The 16,745-nt window shown below is 36.0% G+C and overlaps 1 protein-coding gene and 1 pseudogene across 1 annotated transcript; one reads left to right on the top strand and one right to left on the bottom strand.

Moving 5' to 3' along the window:
- The first annotated feature begins 9,482 nt into the window (after positions 1-9,482).
- On the top strand, positions 9,483-10,424 carry LOC103544227 (olfactory receptor 5W2-like). The gene has a single exon (XM_008511079.2). The coding sequence runs from the start codon at positions 9,483-9,485 to the stop codon at positions 10,422-10,424; it is 942 nt and encodes a 313-aa protein (XP_008509301.2).
- Positions 10,425-14,500: 4,076 nt separating this feature from the next.
- Positions 14,501-15,524, bottom strand: LOC139074559 (olfactory receptor 5I1-like; annotated as a pseudogene).
- Positions 15,525-16,745: the final 1,221 nt, after the last annotated feature.

The following is a 16,745-nucleotide window of genomic DNA, read 5'->3' as shown; positions in this document are numbered from 1 at the left end:
AGTGTGTTCATCTTAGATGATATCCCTCTGTGCTTCTTGTCTTTTGGTCAGATTGAATAAGTATCAGTAACAGGGATCATTTAATGTAGGGAACTTCTTGGATCCTCTATTCCTCATCATTCTGCCCCACTATTATCAGTAGTCATCCCCAGGATCAGCCACTCTAGATTTATATTGCACTTCACAGACTTCACATCAAGTTGTGGATGTTTTTCTTGCCCTCACTCTGGAGAGCAGATATGGGGCAATTGACAAATGTACAGAAACTTCATGAATGCAAGTTAGCGGTATGTAGCTGGACCTTCTTTCTCAAAAGGCCTGGAGAAGAGAGCTCCATCTCTCTTGTAGGGTTCATAGCATTAAACTTTTTAAAGTTTAAAAAAAAAGCAGCTTTAATGCCCAATTGATACAATTAAAGTTGAAAGGAAGAGTTATTAACTTATATGTATTCAGTTAAAAAAAATGCAAAGAATAAAGCAGTATTTACATTAGTATTCCATTTGTAATGATTTATATTGGCTCTCTATATCTGTGAAATTAAATGTAATCCTATTCTAAACACAATTTTAATAGTGGTCATTGCTGAGTAGCTGAATGTTAGATTATCTTAATATATGTGCTAATAACTTAAGTTAAATGTTTACATTTTTCTCATTGTCATCAACAATTAATCCAATTATGAAAACCATAACAATACTTCAGGTTGACAGAATTATTCACTTTATTTTAGGTCGTTGTCAAGAAAGGAACATAGAGACACTCTTTTTTTCTTCCTGAGAGGAGAGTGTAATGGGTTATACAGGTTTTTCATTTAGATCCCCTTCTCTAATTTTATATATCCCTTTAGTGCATAAAATGTGCTGAGTGTTATATACATCAGACATCATAAGAAGGAAACAACACAATAAAAAGAAGCAATTTGGGGCCGGCCTGGTGGCACAGCGGTTAAGTGCGTACATTCCTGCTTTGGCGGTCCGGGTTTCAACAGTTCTGATCTGGGGTGCGGACAAGGCACCGCTTGACAAGCCATGCTGTGGTAGGCATTCCACATATAAAGTAGAAGAAGATGGGCACGGATGTTAGCTCAGGGCCAGCCTTCTTCAGCAAAAAGAGGAGGATTGGCAGCAGTTAGCTCAGGGCTAATCTTCCTCAAAAAAACTAAATAAATAAAAAAATAAAAAGAAGCAATTTTCAATAAGTTAACTATCTTCAATTACTAATTGAACAGAGTTTTAAGACAAATAAAAATATTTCTTACTCTTAGATATCTTCCTTTATAATCTCAAATAATGTGCTTGTTGTTCATAGACGATTTCATACATTAAGACCTCTATATCACGAACCAAAGCCCTTCTACGCTTGATCTACTTTCTTAAAATACAGTAAATATATTCATATCTCTAAAACTAAACCTATGGGGCTGGCCCCGTGGCCGAGTGGTTAAGTTTGTGCGCTCCGCTGCAGGCGGCCCAGTGTTTCGTTGGTTTGAATCCTGGGCGCCTACATGGCACTGCTCATCAAACCACGCTGAGGCAGGGTCCCACATGCCACAACTAGAAGGACCCACAATGAAGAATATACAACTATGTACTGGGGGACTTTCGGGAGAAAAAGGAAAAAAATAAAATCTTTAAAAAAAAAAACAAAACTAAACCTATTCATGTTATGTAAAATTGGATTCACTGGCCATCTTCCATATATATGTTTAAGGAAAAAACAATATCCTTTACTATTTTTTCTATAAGTTTTTCTTTAAAAACACGGATTTAATAGACTTTAAAATGGTCAGAACAGCAGGATATTTTTGTGTTTGCTTCTGTTTCGTTTTTGTTTAAGAAAATAATCAAGAAGGGAGAGAGTTCAAAACAAAAGTTGGACTTTGAATTCAGACAGACTTGAGCTCAAATCTGTACACCAGTTTCCACCGCGATCTGATGTAGAGTGTTCCTGTGAAATTTTTGTAAGGCGAAATGGCATTAATAGAAGAATTATTTATCATTAATTTATGTGGGAAACTTTTTTGAGCGTTCTCAGACCCAAAATAGTAACCCAACAAAATACTCAAGATAAAGCACAGATACTCACAGACACAGCTCAAAGCTATAACGCTTGATGCTGACGTGTCAAGAGTAGTTCCTTGGGAAGGAGATGGCGGCGCCGCTCTCGCTGCTCTGGGTGCCTGCCGCCTCCATAATGGCTCCCCGCAATACAAGTGCTGAACGCTGTTTTTGCTTTTTGCCTTTTTTCATTAAAGTAAAAATCCCCTTCAATTTCCTTCAAGTTAGTGTAAATAGGTACTAATATAGGTCTTTCGTAAAAGCAAAGTGGCCTAAAGTGATCCTTTGGATAGCAGGGGAAACCTGCACTATCATTTACTTGTTAGCTATGTGATCTTAGATTAGTTAATCTTATTGAGTCTGTTTCCCCATCTCTTTAATATGGGATTAACATATGCATTATAAGGAAATATATATATATATCTGAGGTTAATGAAGAAAGCTTTAAGATCATACAAAGTCTATTAATTCCCCATCAGGGGTAAAATCCTTGCTGCTGTAAAAAGGTGGTATCGTTCATGACATTTTTGTCATGAAAAGAAGTCTCCAGTATGGATCCTTGTTGACTTTAGAGTCTGCCCACCTAATCCGTCAGATTCTAGTTGCAGATCCTAGCCTCAAGTCATATTACAAGCTCTCTACCCAGCGACCTTAGGACATACTTTTCCTGACCCTGCCTTCACTCTTCGAGTTGACTAGAGGTTACTTCATGGATTCCCATGCTAGCCATACCATTCTCATGTCCAAGCCAGATGCTTGAAACTGCTCTACTAATCTAAGTCCCAGAACCCACATGGCCAAGAAATGAGTTTAGATGATGAAACCCAGTGTACCATATTTTATTTTATTCTGTGTAGCCCTATCCCAAGACCATGGCTGAAATGGCACACTTAGCTGCGAAGAAACCAATATCTATGTGTTGTGCTGAAGCCATGCACTTTCTAGAACATTACCTGCTCAGTATTTGGGAAGAAGCATTTGGTTCTCGTCACCCTCAGGCTGCCATTCTGTTTTTCCCTATTGAAAGCTTAGGTTGGCCAGAGCCCTACCTCACCACAGATCTGCGTAGGCAAAACTTTAAAGATAGTATTCACTGCAGTAAATGGAACTGTGATTTCAATTCATAAACCAGCGAACACTTTCAGTATTACAAGGTCTTCCTCACTGGTTTATACTCTGTCTTGCTACTCTACGTCACTTTCAGATTTAGCACTTGCTCTAGATTTTATAGCCAGATATTCTCTATGTGTCAGGCCCCAGTCACTGACCAAACTATCATCCTACCATTTGTAGATTCCATTTCCCATCTCTGGCACTCAATATATAGCATCCCTCAGTAATTCGTGTAATGATTCAGTGTTATAGATCAGTTTTTTATCATTGCTCCTTATTTCTGCTCAGGCATTGATATCCCTAAACATAAACTCAACCAGTGATGACAACTAGATCTATGTATAATGAAACAAGCAACTAGCTCCATACTGGTGAAAAGCTCCTTAGCAACGTTTTAAAAATAAAACAGTAATAATTCTTACTAAATCAATAAGTATGTGGCTCTTTCTGATGAGGCAGAAAATTTAACCTAGGTTGAAATCTTCTGTAGAAACATCTATGAACTGGAGAAGCAATGACAGCAAAATTGGGTCTGAATGACTACTCTCAACTCACTGTAACTGTGACCTTCAACAAATCACTTTTCCTCTTTGGGCCTCAGTTTCCACTTTGTCGAAAGCGAGGCTCTAAATAAATGTTCTTTATTAAACATCTAGCTATCATATTCTATACCTATGTTAATATAAATCTATCAATGCATATACTCATTTCTATTTGGGGTGATTAAAAAATAGCAGATGGGTGGGGATATATTCATATCAATGGAAAACATTACATCTCTAGGCCATTTGACCCCAAATAGAGGTGGCAATGATGGCTTATAGGTTGAGCATGAGTTGCAGGACCCTCAGAACCATCAAGCTGAACTCATTTAACTGCCTTTCTATTCTGCATTTTGACATTACAAGACATCTCATAAAAGAGGATATCGAGGACTGGCCAAGTAGTGCAGTGGTTAAGTTTGCTCTTTCTGCTTTCGTGGCCCATGGCTTGCTCGTTCAGATCCCAGGTGCAAATCTACACACGACTTGTCGACTCATGCTGTGGTAGGCATCCCACATATAAAGTAGGGGAAGATGGGCATGGATGTTAGCTCAGGGCCAGTCATCTTCAGCAAAAAGATGAGGATTGGCGGCAGATGCTATCTCAGGGCTAATTTTCCTCAAAAAAACAAAAGTGGATATCCAACATTATTAGTCACCAGGGAAGTAAAATACTATACATAATGGCTAAAATTAAAGTGGAAGACAACATTAAGTGTTGGTGAAGATGTTTAAAAGCCAGAAGACTCACACACTGAAAGTGTGATAGTGAAAGTGTAGATTGGCATACTTCGTAGAAAACTGTATGACTAAATATTTACTAAATCAAAATTTTGTGTACACTGGTACTCATAAATAATTTCAACTCCTTATTTTATAAGCAAGATAAACGAGTGTCTATCTTTATTAAAAGACATGTACAAGAATGTTCACACTAAAATTATTGGTAACAGGAAAAGGAAAAACAACTGCCTATCAACATGAAAGTAGGTAAATAAATAATGATATATTTGTACAAAAGAACACTATACAACAGTGAGATCGAATGTATTGCAATTGCATCCATTCAACATGAATGGACAGCACAAGTGTTTGGCGTGGAATGAAGCAGTGCATACTGTATACATCCACTTTTGTGTGGGTAAGAAAATAGGAACTAATCTATCATGGTAAAAGTCAAGAAAGAAAGTACTCCTTTAGAGTAGGAGATCAGTGACAAGAGAATGACGTAGAAGGCATTGTAGATTCTAGTAATATTCTGTTTCTTGGTCTGGGTCCTGGTTACAGGGGTATTTCTTTTTGTGGAAAACTTATCTAGCTGTATACTTATTTAACCACTCTCTATACGTGCATTAGATATCAAAAAGTTTTTTCAAAAGCAAAATTTATACACTATTAGTTTATAAGAAACTTCAGATCTTTCTTATTACAAAATTTCAACTGTAGTAATGTCTTATATTAAATTTCAGGATATTTTTGTAAAATAAAAGGAGCAACTTTCATAAAATATTTCGTAGAATAACTATCTCTTTTGTTATTAGAACTTGCTGCTTTTTTTAAAATCAAAGATGTCTTCTTCAAGCCATGAGCGCTTCTAATATTGTTTGTAAGAATAAGGAGATTTAGTGAACCTGGTTTTCTTCGATACCATTATCAGAACTGAACATATTCATAATGGCCCGTGACTCAGGGCTATACGACTATTTTCTGAAGGAAAGAGTTTATAAGTAGATAGATACCCATGTAGCATTATGTTTAGAGTTATCAGTGGCACCAGCTATTCTCTATTAAAACATAAATTCTTTGGGAAGTAAGTTAGGTTATCCAATTTTCAGCAGTACATTTCTACTCATGCTCTAGATTTAATCGGGAGTGAGAGTTAGACTACGTGGTCTGCAGGGGAAACCATGTTTATGAAAATAAAGTCTGAATCCTGCCTAAACAGAGTGTAGCCTGAAGAAATTTGGCATCCCTGGAGCCACGAAAGACCTGAGGGAAAATGAGTATGGAAAGGAATCAGAAGAAGGTGACCAAAGATGACTCTGTCTCTTTCAAATTTGCACCAGAGAAGTGGGCAATGGTAGTAAAGCTCTTAGGTACCAGAAATATGTCATTTTCTTAGGTTTACCTGATGGAAAATTATCGGCAATTAGTTAGGTGGTTTGAGACTTGCATCGACAATATCTCCCACAGGATTACATTCGGCATTTTAGTATTGGAGTCATTACATAAATAACAGCAACACATTATGAAAAGGCATTAACAATTATCACTTTTCCAAAAATTAAAAAGACATTAATTTCATTGGATTTTGCCTGAAGAGTAATCTGTCTTTATAGAAAGCAGCAGTAAACTCCATAACAACAAATTAGGCAAAGGCATGATTTGGAAACAAAAATAACTGCAAAATCTATGTTTCTGTTTATTCCAGGTGAGGTTTCAGAAGAAATATGAAACTACCTGAAAGATTTAAATGCATAACCTCTTACGTCTTGCACACCTTACTTCTGTTGTTTTTTACACAAATTTTGTATTTACAGATTTTGTGGTAATAAATTAACTGTATTAAGACTCAAGTTGTACAGCTTAATGTTCATGATTATTATACACTTTCTTGAAATATCAATCAACTGTAGGCATTTAAAGAACACATCCAACCGGCACTGGTAAAAGTAGAGCAATGATTCACACACAGGATAAAGTATTACTCAATAAATGGACAATACAGAGATTGTGGCCACAGCTTCCAGGTTGCACAACATAAAAGAGCACCAATTTCTTGATTTTCTATTTGGTTTCTGGAACTGTGCAATGCAGCTGCCCTCTTCACTTTCTTGTCCCACCGACATTATTTTCAAATGCCCAGCTAAAGAAAAATAAAACGGCTTAACTCCCAATATGCCAACCCTTTTATCCTCAGTCACTTTTGTGATTCTGCCTTGGTTTAGAAGTGGGAATTGAGTGCTCTCTCAGTTCTTCCATAAATATAGGAGTTCTTGGGTCATTAATTTTGTTAATTTTCAAATGTCACTTTAACATAAATACACTTTAGCATTGCATGAGATTATTTAAGAGAGCTATCTTTAAGACAAATTGTTTCATTGCACTATATTCAGGAATCTATTGTTAGCAATTTCTATGGATTCAAGTAAACAATGTGTATGGGACTAGAAGTTTCCATATCACCCTGCATTCCAACTTCTGTTTCATAGTATGAGATTGTTAGAGACAACTCAGAACGCATGAGATACTATATGTAAACATGATAATGTGTGGTGATAATTAGATGATATAAAACAACTGAGAATGGTAAAAAGGTCAAAAATGCCTTTATTTAAATTCAAATCTCTTTGCTCTGTAAGGCCATTTGTTAGAATCCATTTTAAAGAAACACCTGGCTACGATAAATTAATTAGGTATAATTATACACATATCAGAATTTTTATGGTATGAAGAACTGTATATAAACCAAGTGGCTATTAGCATCAGTATGTATATGTATATGAATATGTTTTTTTTTCTGGAATCATTTTTATTTAAAAAGTAAAAATCGGGGCAGCCTGCTGGTGCAGCAGTTAAGTTCACATGTTCCACTTTGGCAGCCCGGGGTTCACTGATTCGGACCCTGGGTGCAGACCTACGCACCACTTGTCAAGCCATGCTCTAGCAGGCATACCCCATATAAAGTAGAGGAAGATAGGCATAGATGTAAACTCAGGGCCAGTCTTCCTGAGCAAATAGGGGAGGATTGGTGGCAGATGTTAGATCAGGGCTAATCTTCCTCAAAAATCCAAAAAAGTAAAAATTAAATAATATAGGAAAAAGTCAAGTTATCCCTAGGCAGTGTGAATACAGTCAGTCTTTTTACTGTTTTTACAAAATTTTGTTTGTAAAAGTTTTTATTTACAACATAAATTTTATTTACAAAAAACTTTTTTTGTGTTTCATGGAGAGTGTTTGTGTATGTTTGTCTGTGTAAGTTTATGAGCATGAGTGGGTTGTGTATTTGTTTTGTAACTTATGGAATTAAAAGATAATGCTTACAAAGGAGTTGGTGAGCTAGAAATAAAATGCACTATTGACTGGAGTCATTTTATTATTGGAAAATAAGCACAGTATTAGGCACTAAGGCAGAGAGGGACAGAAGAAAAATTTTTCAAAATCTTCTGTATTTCTTTCATAATCACCCTCACTGTATGAAAGATCAGATGATAAGCCATATTAGTATATCTGTCACTTATTCCTGAGAGAGCAAGTGTTCAACACCCAGGGACCAGATCAAAGATGGTTATATAACTCAGGTCAGTCAGGAGACAATGCTAAACCCTCCCATAGACAGAACTGCATGCAACAAAAGAGTAGTTCTGAGCCAGGTACTAATGTTTTTTGTTGATTCTCTGATTTATATGTTATAGTTCCTTAGTTCTTTTATCCTTTCTTGACTGTAAGCATGTTATAAAAGAAAATGAGGGTATGGAATATTCTACAACTTTTATTTCAATTACTTTTTTTGATCTATTTATATTATATTCATATATACATAGACAGCAGGGAGATGATAAAATGTAAGTATGGTTTCTGAAAACGGTTGGACATTTTTATCATTTTAAATATTTTCCCTGCACTTTTATATAGTTTTAAAAATATTTTTAGTTTTAAAGGAAAGCAATTGTTGAATGCTGCATCTTCAGGGACAGATATTAAAGTGAATTTAGGCCAAAGGTTTGGAGACTTGCACAATGATTGCTAGATCATTATTCATATATTCTTTTTCTGTTCTTCGTCTACCCTCAACTCCACTTTTCTTATATCCTCATAGAACAGAGAAGGTCATGTATGACATTATATACAACATAATTTGTTTGGGTAAAATATAGCAATGGAACATAGAATTCACTTGGCCTCCCAAGGACCACCATCTCTTTGAAACCAAAGGAAGGCAGATTTCAGAAACACGTAAGGGAAATGATGATTAAAGAAAACGATATAACAATATCACAATTTCTAGGGATTGGGGTGGGACACAGTTCAGATATGACTCTCTCTGACATCATGGGACTATGGACACATAAGGACTTTTATCATGTGTCCTACACATGTAATCTGCTGATGAATAGGTTCACTGGCTTCTGGTCATAGACTGTCTCTATCCCTTGTATATTGAGACCGCCTAAGACCTGAGAGTTTAGTAGACAAGTGGAGTCATATTTTATCTAGGAACCTGCCATAGACATGCCTACTCTATAATATTGGATTATGAGGGAATAACAAAGGAATATATTTACTACCTGCACCTCTCACTTAAATATACTTCTCTATTACAGTATATAACAACATTCCTATGCCACTGAAAAAAATAACAAACTTGTCATAAGATGTGTGCTGTCTGGACGGATCAATTGCAAGAACCATTGTCTGGACCCTGAGGACATCAAATCTTAACATTAGATAAAAATAGCAAAAATGATCATACATAATACTTAGGTTAGTACGGAAACATACTGATTTAATTTTGATGAAATTTTCCCACAAACTCTCTACGGTGCTATACAAACGCAGGCAATGTTATTATAATTATTTTATTGATTTATACTAAATTGGATATATTTCCAGGAGAGTCAGTTTACCTAAAATAGACTTAGCATGATTTGCCGCTTTTTGTAGTTACTGAAAAATAGAAAGCACCAGCAGTTTAACTAGTAAGATAGTAAGATGATGTTACCCTCCACATCCTTTTATTTCTTTCACATCCAGGGATTTCCAGACCTGAATGATGGCTGTTGAGAACTGCACCGTGTTTACTGACTTCATATTCCTAGGTCTTTCTGACAGACAGGACGTGCAGCAGGGGCTCTTTGTGCTCTTTCTGCTGGTTTATGGCACAACTTTGATTGCCAATCTAGGGATGATCTTGCTGGTCAATGTGGACGCCAGACTCCACACACCCATGTATTATTTCCTGAGCAATCTGTCATTCTGTGATGTCTGCTACTCCTCCACTGTCTCTCCCAAGATGCTGACTGATTTCTTATCTGAGCAAAAGAGAATTCCATATAGTTTATGTGCTATTCAGATGTATTCTTTCGGGGCCTTTGCAGATGTGGAATGTCTCATGTTGGCTGCCATGGCATATGACCGTTATGTAGCCATTTGCAATCCACTTCTTTATACAGTTGCCATGTCCAGGAGAGTCGGTACCCAGCTAGTGGCCATTGCCTATATTGTTGGTTTGGTAGATTCAGCAATCCATACCTGTTGCACATTTCAATTGCCATTCTGCAATTCTAATATAATCAATCACTTTTTCTGTGACATCCCACCCTTACTAGCCCTGTCCAACTCAGATACATCCATCAATGAGATAATAATGTTCACTTTCATTGGCTGTGTTGTAGGGTCCAGCATTGTCACTGTCCTGCTCTCCTACAGCTACATCATAACTACTATCCTTAGAATGAACTCAGCTGAAGGGAGACAAAAAGCCTTTTCTACGTGTGCCTCCCACTTAACCGCTGTTGCTATATTTTATGGAACACTCCTGTTCATGTATTTCCGACCCAGTTCAAGATACTCCATGGGCACAGACAAAATGGCCTCTGTTTTCTACACAGTTGTCATCCCTATGTTAAACCCACTGATCTACAGCTTAAGGAACAAGGATGTGAAAGGTGTCCTGAAAAAAGCAATTAACACTAAAGTATGTTCTGGGTGAAACTGTATTTTCATCCAAAAATATACATTTAAAGATTCTGAAAGCTAAAGTTCAGGTACTTCGACATACATTCGTGTAGTCTCAAAGATACACCTTATAGATAACTATTTTTAGTTATCTTTGTGCCTAGATCAAGTGTAGGGAGCGGTCGTTATTTATCTAAATTATCTCTCAACACTAAGGAAGAGTACTAATAGGTTTACTTTGCTGTTTTGCAAAGAGGATCATTTTATACTTCCCTTCTGTGTTCATGGGTATGTCCCAGTGAGATAGAATGGGCAAAAAAATTACAACCCTCATGTCAATTCAATTTGCCCTCCATTAGGCTTCAATATATATTTTTTAAACAATGTGTTTAATCGACTTGCTCAGCCAGAAGGGAGTGTTACTGGATTAATTTATGTTTGTTTGTATCTCTCCTATATACTAGTATCACCCTGTAAATCTTCCATCATAATACTTAGAATTCAGTAAGTAGTAAATGAATAAATAGGTATAAAAGAAATCTCCTTCCCTGGACTATAAGTTCCAGATAGCACTTGGCTGTCTTGTTTACCATTTGTTTTGCATTATTATTTATAATGCTCAGCTACAGTATGCCATTCAAAACTATCTATTGAATCAATGAATGTTGTGGCCTGAAGATCTGATGCAAAAATAAACCTCTGTAAATTTACTGAAAAAGAACTCCCTTCTTTAATTTTATTCAACTATGTTCATTTTAGATGAAATACATCTGCACTTGTTGTCTTTTGGCCTAGGCTGAAATCAGAATCTAGGACAGGGATTAGTTGCTGTAAAAATATTCTCAGACTGTTCCTCAACATTCTGCCTCAGTTATATCAAAGGACATCCCCAGGATTATCAGTTCTAGATTTATATTGCACTCCACAGAGTTCACTTCAGCCTGCGGATTTCCCTTCTTGCCCTCACCCTGGAGAAAAAATATGTTGGTATTGAAAATGATATAGAAACTGTGTGAACAGAAGTTGGGGAAAAAGGACTTGGACTTTCTCCAAAAGCCGCTGGAAAACGGAATTGCATCTCCTCGATGTGTTTGAAGTATTATACTAGTTCAAAAAAAATGAAATGCTTTATTGATACAGTTTAAGTTTTAAAGGAAGAGTTATTGAGGTAAATGAGTTATTGACATAAATACAGGTTCCTTGGGGAAAAAATGTGAAAAGCAATATTTAATAGAATTCCATCTGTAATGACTTATATTGGCTGTCTCTGTATCTGTGAAATAAACTGGGGCCATTTTCTAAGCAAAATTTTAATAGTGGTCATCACTGAGTGGTTGGATGTTAGGTAATTCTGTAATCTATTCCAAAAACCTAATTAAGTTAATCACATATGCTGTTCAGATTAGTAATTAATCCACTTGTGAAAAACATAAGGAGTGAAACAACGTATTAAAAACATGCAATTTTCAACAGGTTATTTTCTTGCATTATGAAGTGAACAGTATTAGCAAGAACATTTCATTATCTCATAAAAATTTCTTTCACAATATCAATAATATATTTGTTATTCATAGAATATATCACAAATGAGGGCTATCAATCACTGTCCAAGCCTCTTTCCAACTCAACATCTTTTATTAAAACTGTATTAAATATAATCATATCTATAAAAGTTAAACCTATTATGGTTATGTTAAATTAACTTCACTGACCATGTTTCACATAAATGTGTAAGAAAACAATATTCCTTTTTTTCTTTACTTTTTCCTTTAAAGACTTTGACTTAATAGCCTTTATAAATGGTCAGGAAACAAAGGTTTTTTGGGTTTGTTTTGTATTCATTTTAAGAAAATAATAAAGATGGGAGAGACTTTGAAGTAAGACTGTCCTCAGTTTAAATGCTTATAATATAATTTATTTGTTAGCTCTCAGACCTTACAAAACTAACTCCCCATCAGGTACAAAACTCCTAGTGCTGAAGGAAAACATGGTATCATTCATGGCATCATGCGATGAAAGGGAGTCTCCAGGATCCATCTATGTTAACTTTAGAGCCTGCTCACCCAGTCTGTCAGATTCCATCCTAGCCTCATGTCATGTTTGGAGCTTCATGACATGAGAGTACTTCATCTTATATCATTTTGTGTGTTCTTATTCCAAGGCCATGGCTGAAATGGCACAGTTAGCTGCAAATGATCCAATATCTATCTGTTGTGATAAACCCATGTACTTCAAAGTATATTTCCTGCTCAGTGTTTAGGTAGAAACACTTGGTTCTTATCCTTCTCAAGCTACCATTCCATTTTTCCTTACTGAAAGCCCATATTTTCCAGAGCCCTGCCTCACTACTGATCTGTATGGACAAAACTCTTCTTCTAAAGTTAGTTCCATCGTGGTGAATGGAACTATGGTCTAGGTTTAGAAGCCAACATACATTATTATCATCGGAAGGCTTTAATCTCTAGTTCATTCTCTCTCTCACTATTCAGCCTCATCTTTATGTTAAGACTTACTTTGGTCTTTCCATCCATACCTTTTCTATGGGTCATGCCCCAGAAGCTGACCAAGCTATCATCCCACCATTTGTTGGTTTCACTTCCAACCTCTGGCTCTCAGATGATAGTCTCCCTCAGACATTTTCACAGACATTTGGCCTACCAATCAAGAGACTTCACTCTGAATATATTCTTGAGAAAATATTTTAAGGGCTAGACTTTTATTTAGTTGATAAATGCAAATAGTTTTAAAAAATCTCACTATACTTCATAATATTAGGTAATAGTCATGTGTGCATAGAATACTCCTCTGGAGGATGAACCAAAAAAACTGCAGGAGACATATATACACTAGGCCTATTCTAGGCATATAATCTAAATTATAAATAATTCAAAGTAAACTTACTCTTACTTATTTCATAAAAATTTACTCATTATCTACACTAGGGAAGATACTGTTATAAAGAGACAAAGGATCAAATAAAGGATAAAAATTAATGAATATATTTAGTAGAGGGTTAGAACAGACACAAATAACTTATGATTAGACAGAAAAAGCTCACAGTCTTAAAAGAAGCACATTTAAGATTCTAGTGAGGTTTAGAACTTGAGCTGTTATCTATAATTGAAGTGTGGTCAGAAAAATTATATAGGAGTTAGTATTTGAGGAAGGTTTTTTAGAGTGAGTACAATTTGAACAGCTAAGCTACAAGGTGCATGTATTCACATGGAATAATTAATTGAAAAAGCATCTCAGTCAACTGCATCTATTTTCTGTCACAGAAAGAAGGTTGTGATATGTCAATGGCTTATCCAGTATTGGGAGTAACTTTGTTAAAAATTTAGATTGGGAGTCTAGGCCAGTGGGGTCGTGGTTGAGTTCTCATGCTCTGCCTTGGTGCCCCGAATGTGTGTGTTCAGACTCTGGGCACAGACTTATGCAGTGCTCATCAAGCCATGCTGTGGCAGCGTGCCACATACAAAATGGAGGAAGTTTGGCACAGGTGTTAGCTCAGAACTAATCTTCCTCATCAAAAAAATAAATTAGGATGGAGAGAAAAAAGGAGTAAGAATATGAGATTTAGAACATTATGTGCAGGGTAAATCTGGCCCTGGAATAAATATTTGAAAAATTCGACTTTATTTTTTAACCTGTCCACTGTTAATAGACATTTAGTTTATTTTCAATCATTTTCTACTGCAAACTATGATGCAATGGATACTTTTGAAAGTGGTGAACTTTTATAGGTTCAATTCTTAAAAGTGGAATTAAAGATTTAAATGGTGCAAGCATATTTGATTTTCCTTTGTTAGATGGATTATCCTCCGTAGAAAATGTCAAGTTATCCTCAATATACAATACTAATTACACATCCAGCAACATTGAAGAAGAGTGATAAAAATGTCAACTTTAAAACAATAAAGCATTAAACATAATACAAGTGGTGTAAGAGGACCTGGTTCTGAGGTTAGACTCTGACCCTGTTCTGTGGTTGAGGCCTCATTATGCACAGAATTAGGGAACATCCGTATTAAACTGACTTTTCCATCAGTTAGAATCAAAATTCAAGAAACAGACGGGTTTAAATATTGTCAAACTCAGTTACATCTTTTCTTAAGAAAGCAATTTTTGTCTAATCACTTTCCTAAAGGAATTTTTGACATCTTTGTTCCTTAGACTGCAAATTAAAGGGTTCAACATAAGTTCTATAAATGTATAGATCACAGAGGTCTCTTTGTCCATATTCAAGGAATGATCAGTCCTGGAGCACAAATAAAGATTGAGGTTCCATGGAAAATAGTGACCACAGTCTGGTTTCCAGGAAGCACAAGTGGAGAATCCTTTTCTTCTTCCCTCAGCAGAACTTGTAACAATAGCTGCTCTGATGCAGAGACGAACTGTTAGAAGGCAGTTAGCCTCCACCAAACTAGCAAAGACCACCAGAACCATGTCATGCATGTAAGCGTCTGTGCAAGACAGAGAGAAGAGTGGGGAGACACAACAAAAGTAACAGTTAATTTCTTTGGAGCACAAAGATAGCTGTAAAGTATTAGTAGTGTTAATAATTCAGCTCATGGTGTCACCCCCCCAAATATTCCAATTGTAAGCTGTCAGCAAATCCTCTTGGACGTTATAACAGTATAAAGCAGTGGATTCAGTTGTTATGTACTGGTCATAAGCCATGGCAGCCAAGGGGAAAGATTCTGTGTCAACCAGAGAGCAGAAAAAATAGAAGTGTGCAACACAGACTTTGTAAGAAATGGTCTTCTTATTGGAAACCAAGACCACAAGTAATTTTGGGGCAATGACAGAAAAGTAGCATGTATCTATGAAGGACAATATGCAGAGGAAAAAGTATATATGGATGTGCAAGTGGGAACCGATCATGATTAATAAAATCATCCCAAGTTTCCCCATAAGGATAACAGAATAGATTAAAAAAAAAAAAAAAAAAAACACAGCTAAAAGAACACTCTGAACTTCTGGATGGTCACGAAATCTCAGGAGAAAGAACTCAGTATTCACAGTGCTATTCTTCACCTCCATTCTCTGCAGTGCTCCTGGACTTTGAAGTTGTGACAGAGTGATGGTGGCAATATTAATACTAACCTCAGCATTAACGAAAAATAAAAAAGAGAAAGATCAAAATAAATAAAACAGTACTTCTAAATCAACTTGGGCATCCTGATAGCACCTAGGCATATCTGCAGTTCGTATAGTGTAAGGCATAGATTTTCACTTTTTAAAATTGTATTGATAATTCACTACTTCTATTACTTAAAGCTATTGTTTTTCACTTTAAATGACACCACCATTAAACCGGTTGCTGAACTCTAATCCTGAGCTTCACTTTTACTTTCTTCAACTTTCTCATCTTCCACCAGTGTCAGATGATAGTGGTTAACCATATTTCTAAACAGCAAACACTTAGTAAATAACCTCTGTTCCCATCTGTGTTGTTTTTGTTCATTTCCACAACAGATAAAAGCACTGGTATTCCAGGCAAAGACTTGTATAGATAGAAGAGCAGAAGTTCTTAATTTCTAAACCTGCGATGTGATTTTGCCTCTGAGGAACAAGGAATGCCTTAGAGTTATTTGAAATCTACTGATAAAATAGAAAGAAGAAAGCTTCTAATTTAGTTATATAAGTGACTGAATCCTAGGTATGTCACTAAGTAATTCAGAAACCTTGGGCAGGCTAACTCATCCCTGTGTTTCAGTTTCATCATCTATGATAGGAGAATGATAGTACCTTTCTCCTCATATTGTGTTTTAATGCATTTCCCTCTACAAGCTCAATATCCCCACTATCTTGTTCCTTCACTCTTCTAAGTTTGGCCAAATAGCAGTTCTGAGTCAATTCAGACATCTATTTTATTTTATCTGGAATCCAAGCTATAGAGTACAACAAAAGAAATCCTCATGCTTGCAAATTTATGAAATTCAACCCAGGAAATACGATAATGATATCCAGGAAAGTTTCCATGCCCTCTGTGGTGAAAAATTGTAAAAGATGTTGAAAAAAGGCTCACAAACCTAGTTCTATGAATTATCTCTGCCTTTTATTGTCCTTGCTCTAGTTTGGAAATCTGTACCTTCTAGATAACTGATAGCAATGTGAGGGACACTTGTCTATAGACATGCCCATTTTGTCCAGTGTGGAGACAGCTGATTTCCCTCCTCACAGTGGAAAAAGTCAGTTTTGTATCTATCTGTAAATTTACTTGTGAATTCCTGATCTATAATGCTGTGATTCTTTGAATTGTCTTTTGTACCATTTATAACAGTTAAATTAATGAATGAATTAAGTAAAACGAATGACATACTCATTTTATATTTGCATAAAAGTGAGAATT

The sequence above is a fragment of the Equus przewalskii genome, chromosome 11 (assembly GCF_037783145.1).
Source record: "Equus przewalskii isolate Varuska chromosome 11, EquPr2, whole genome shotgun sequence".
Classification (NCBI taxonomy): domain Eukaryota; kingdom Metazoa; phylum Chordata; class Mammalia; order Perissodactyla; family Equidae; genus Equus; species Equus przewalskii.
This window is presented reverse-complemented; position numbering and strand designations above follow the sequence as displayed.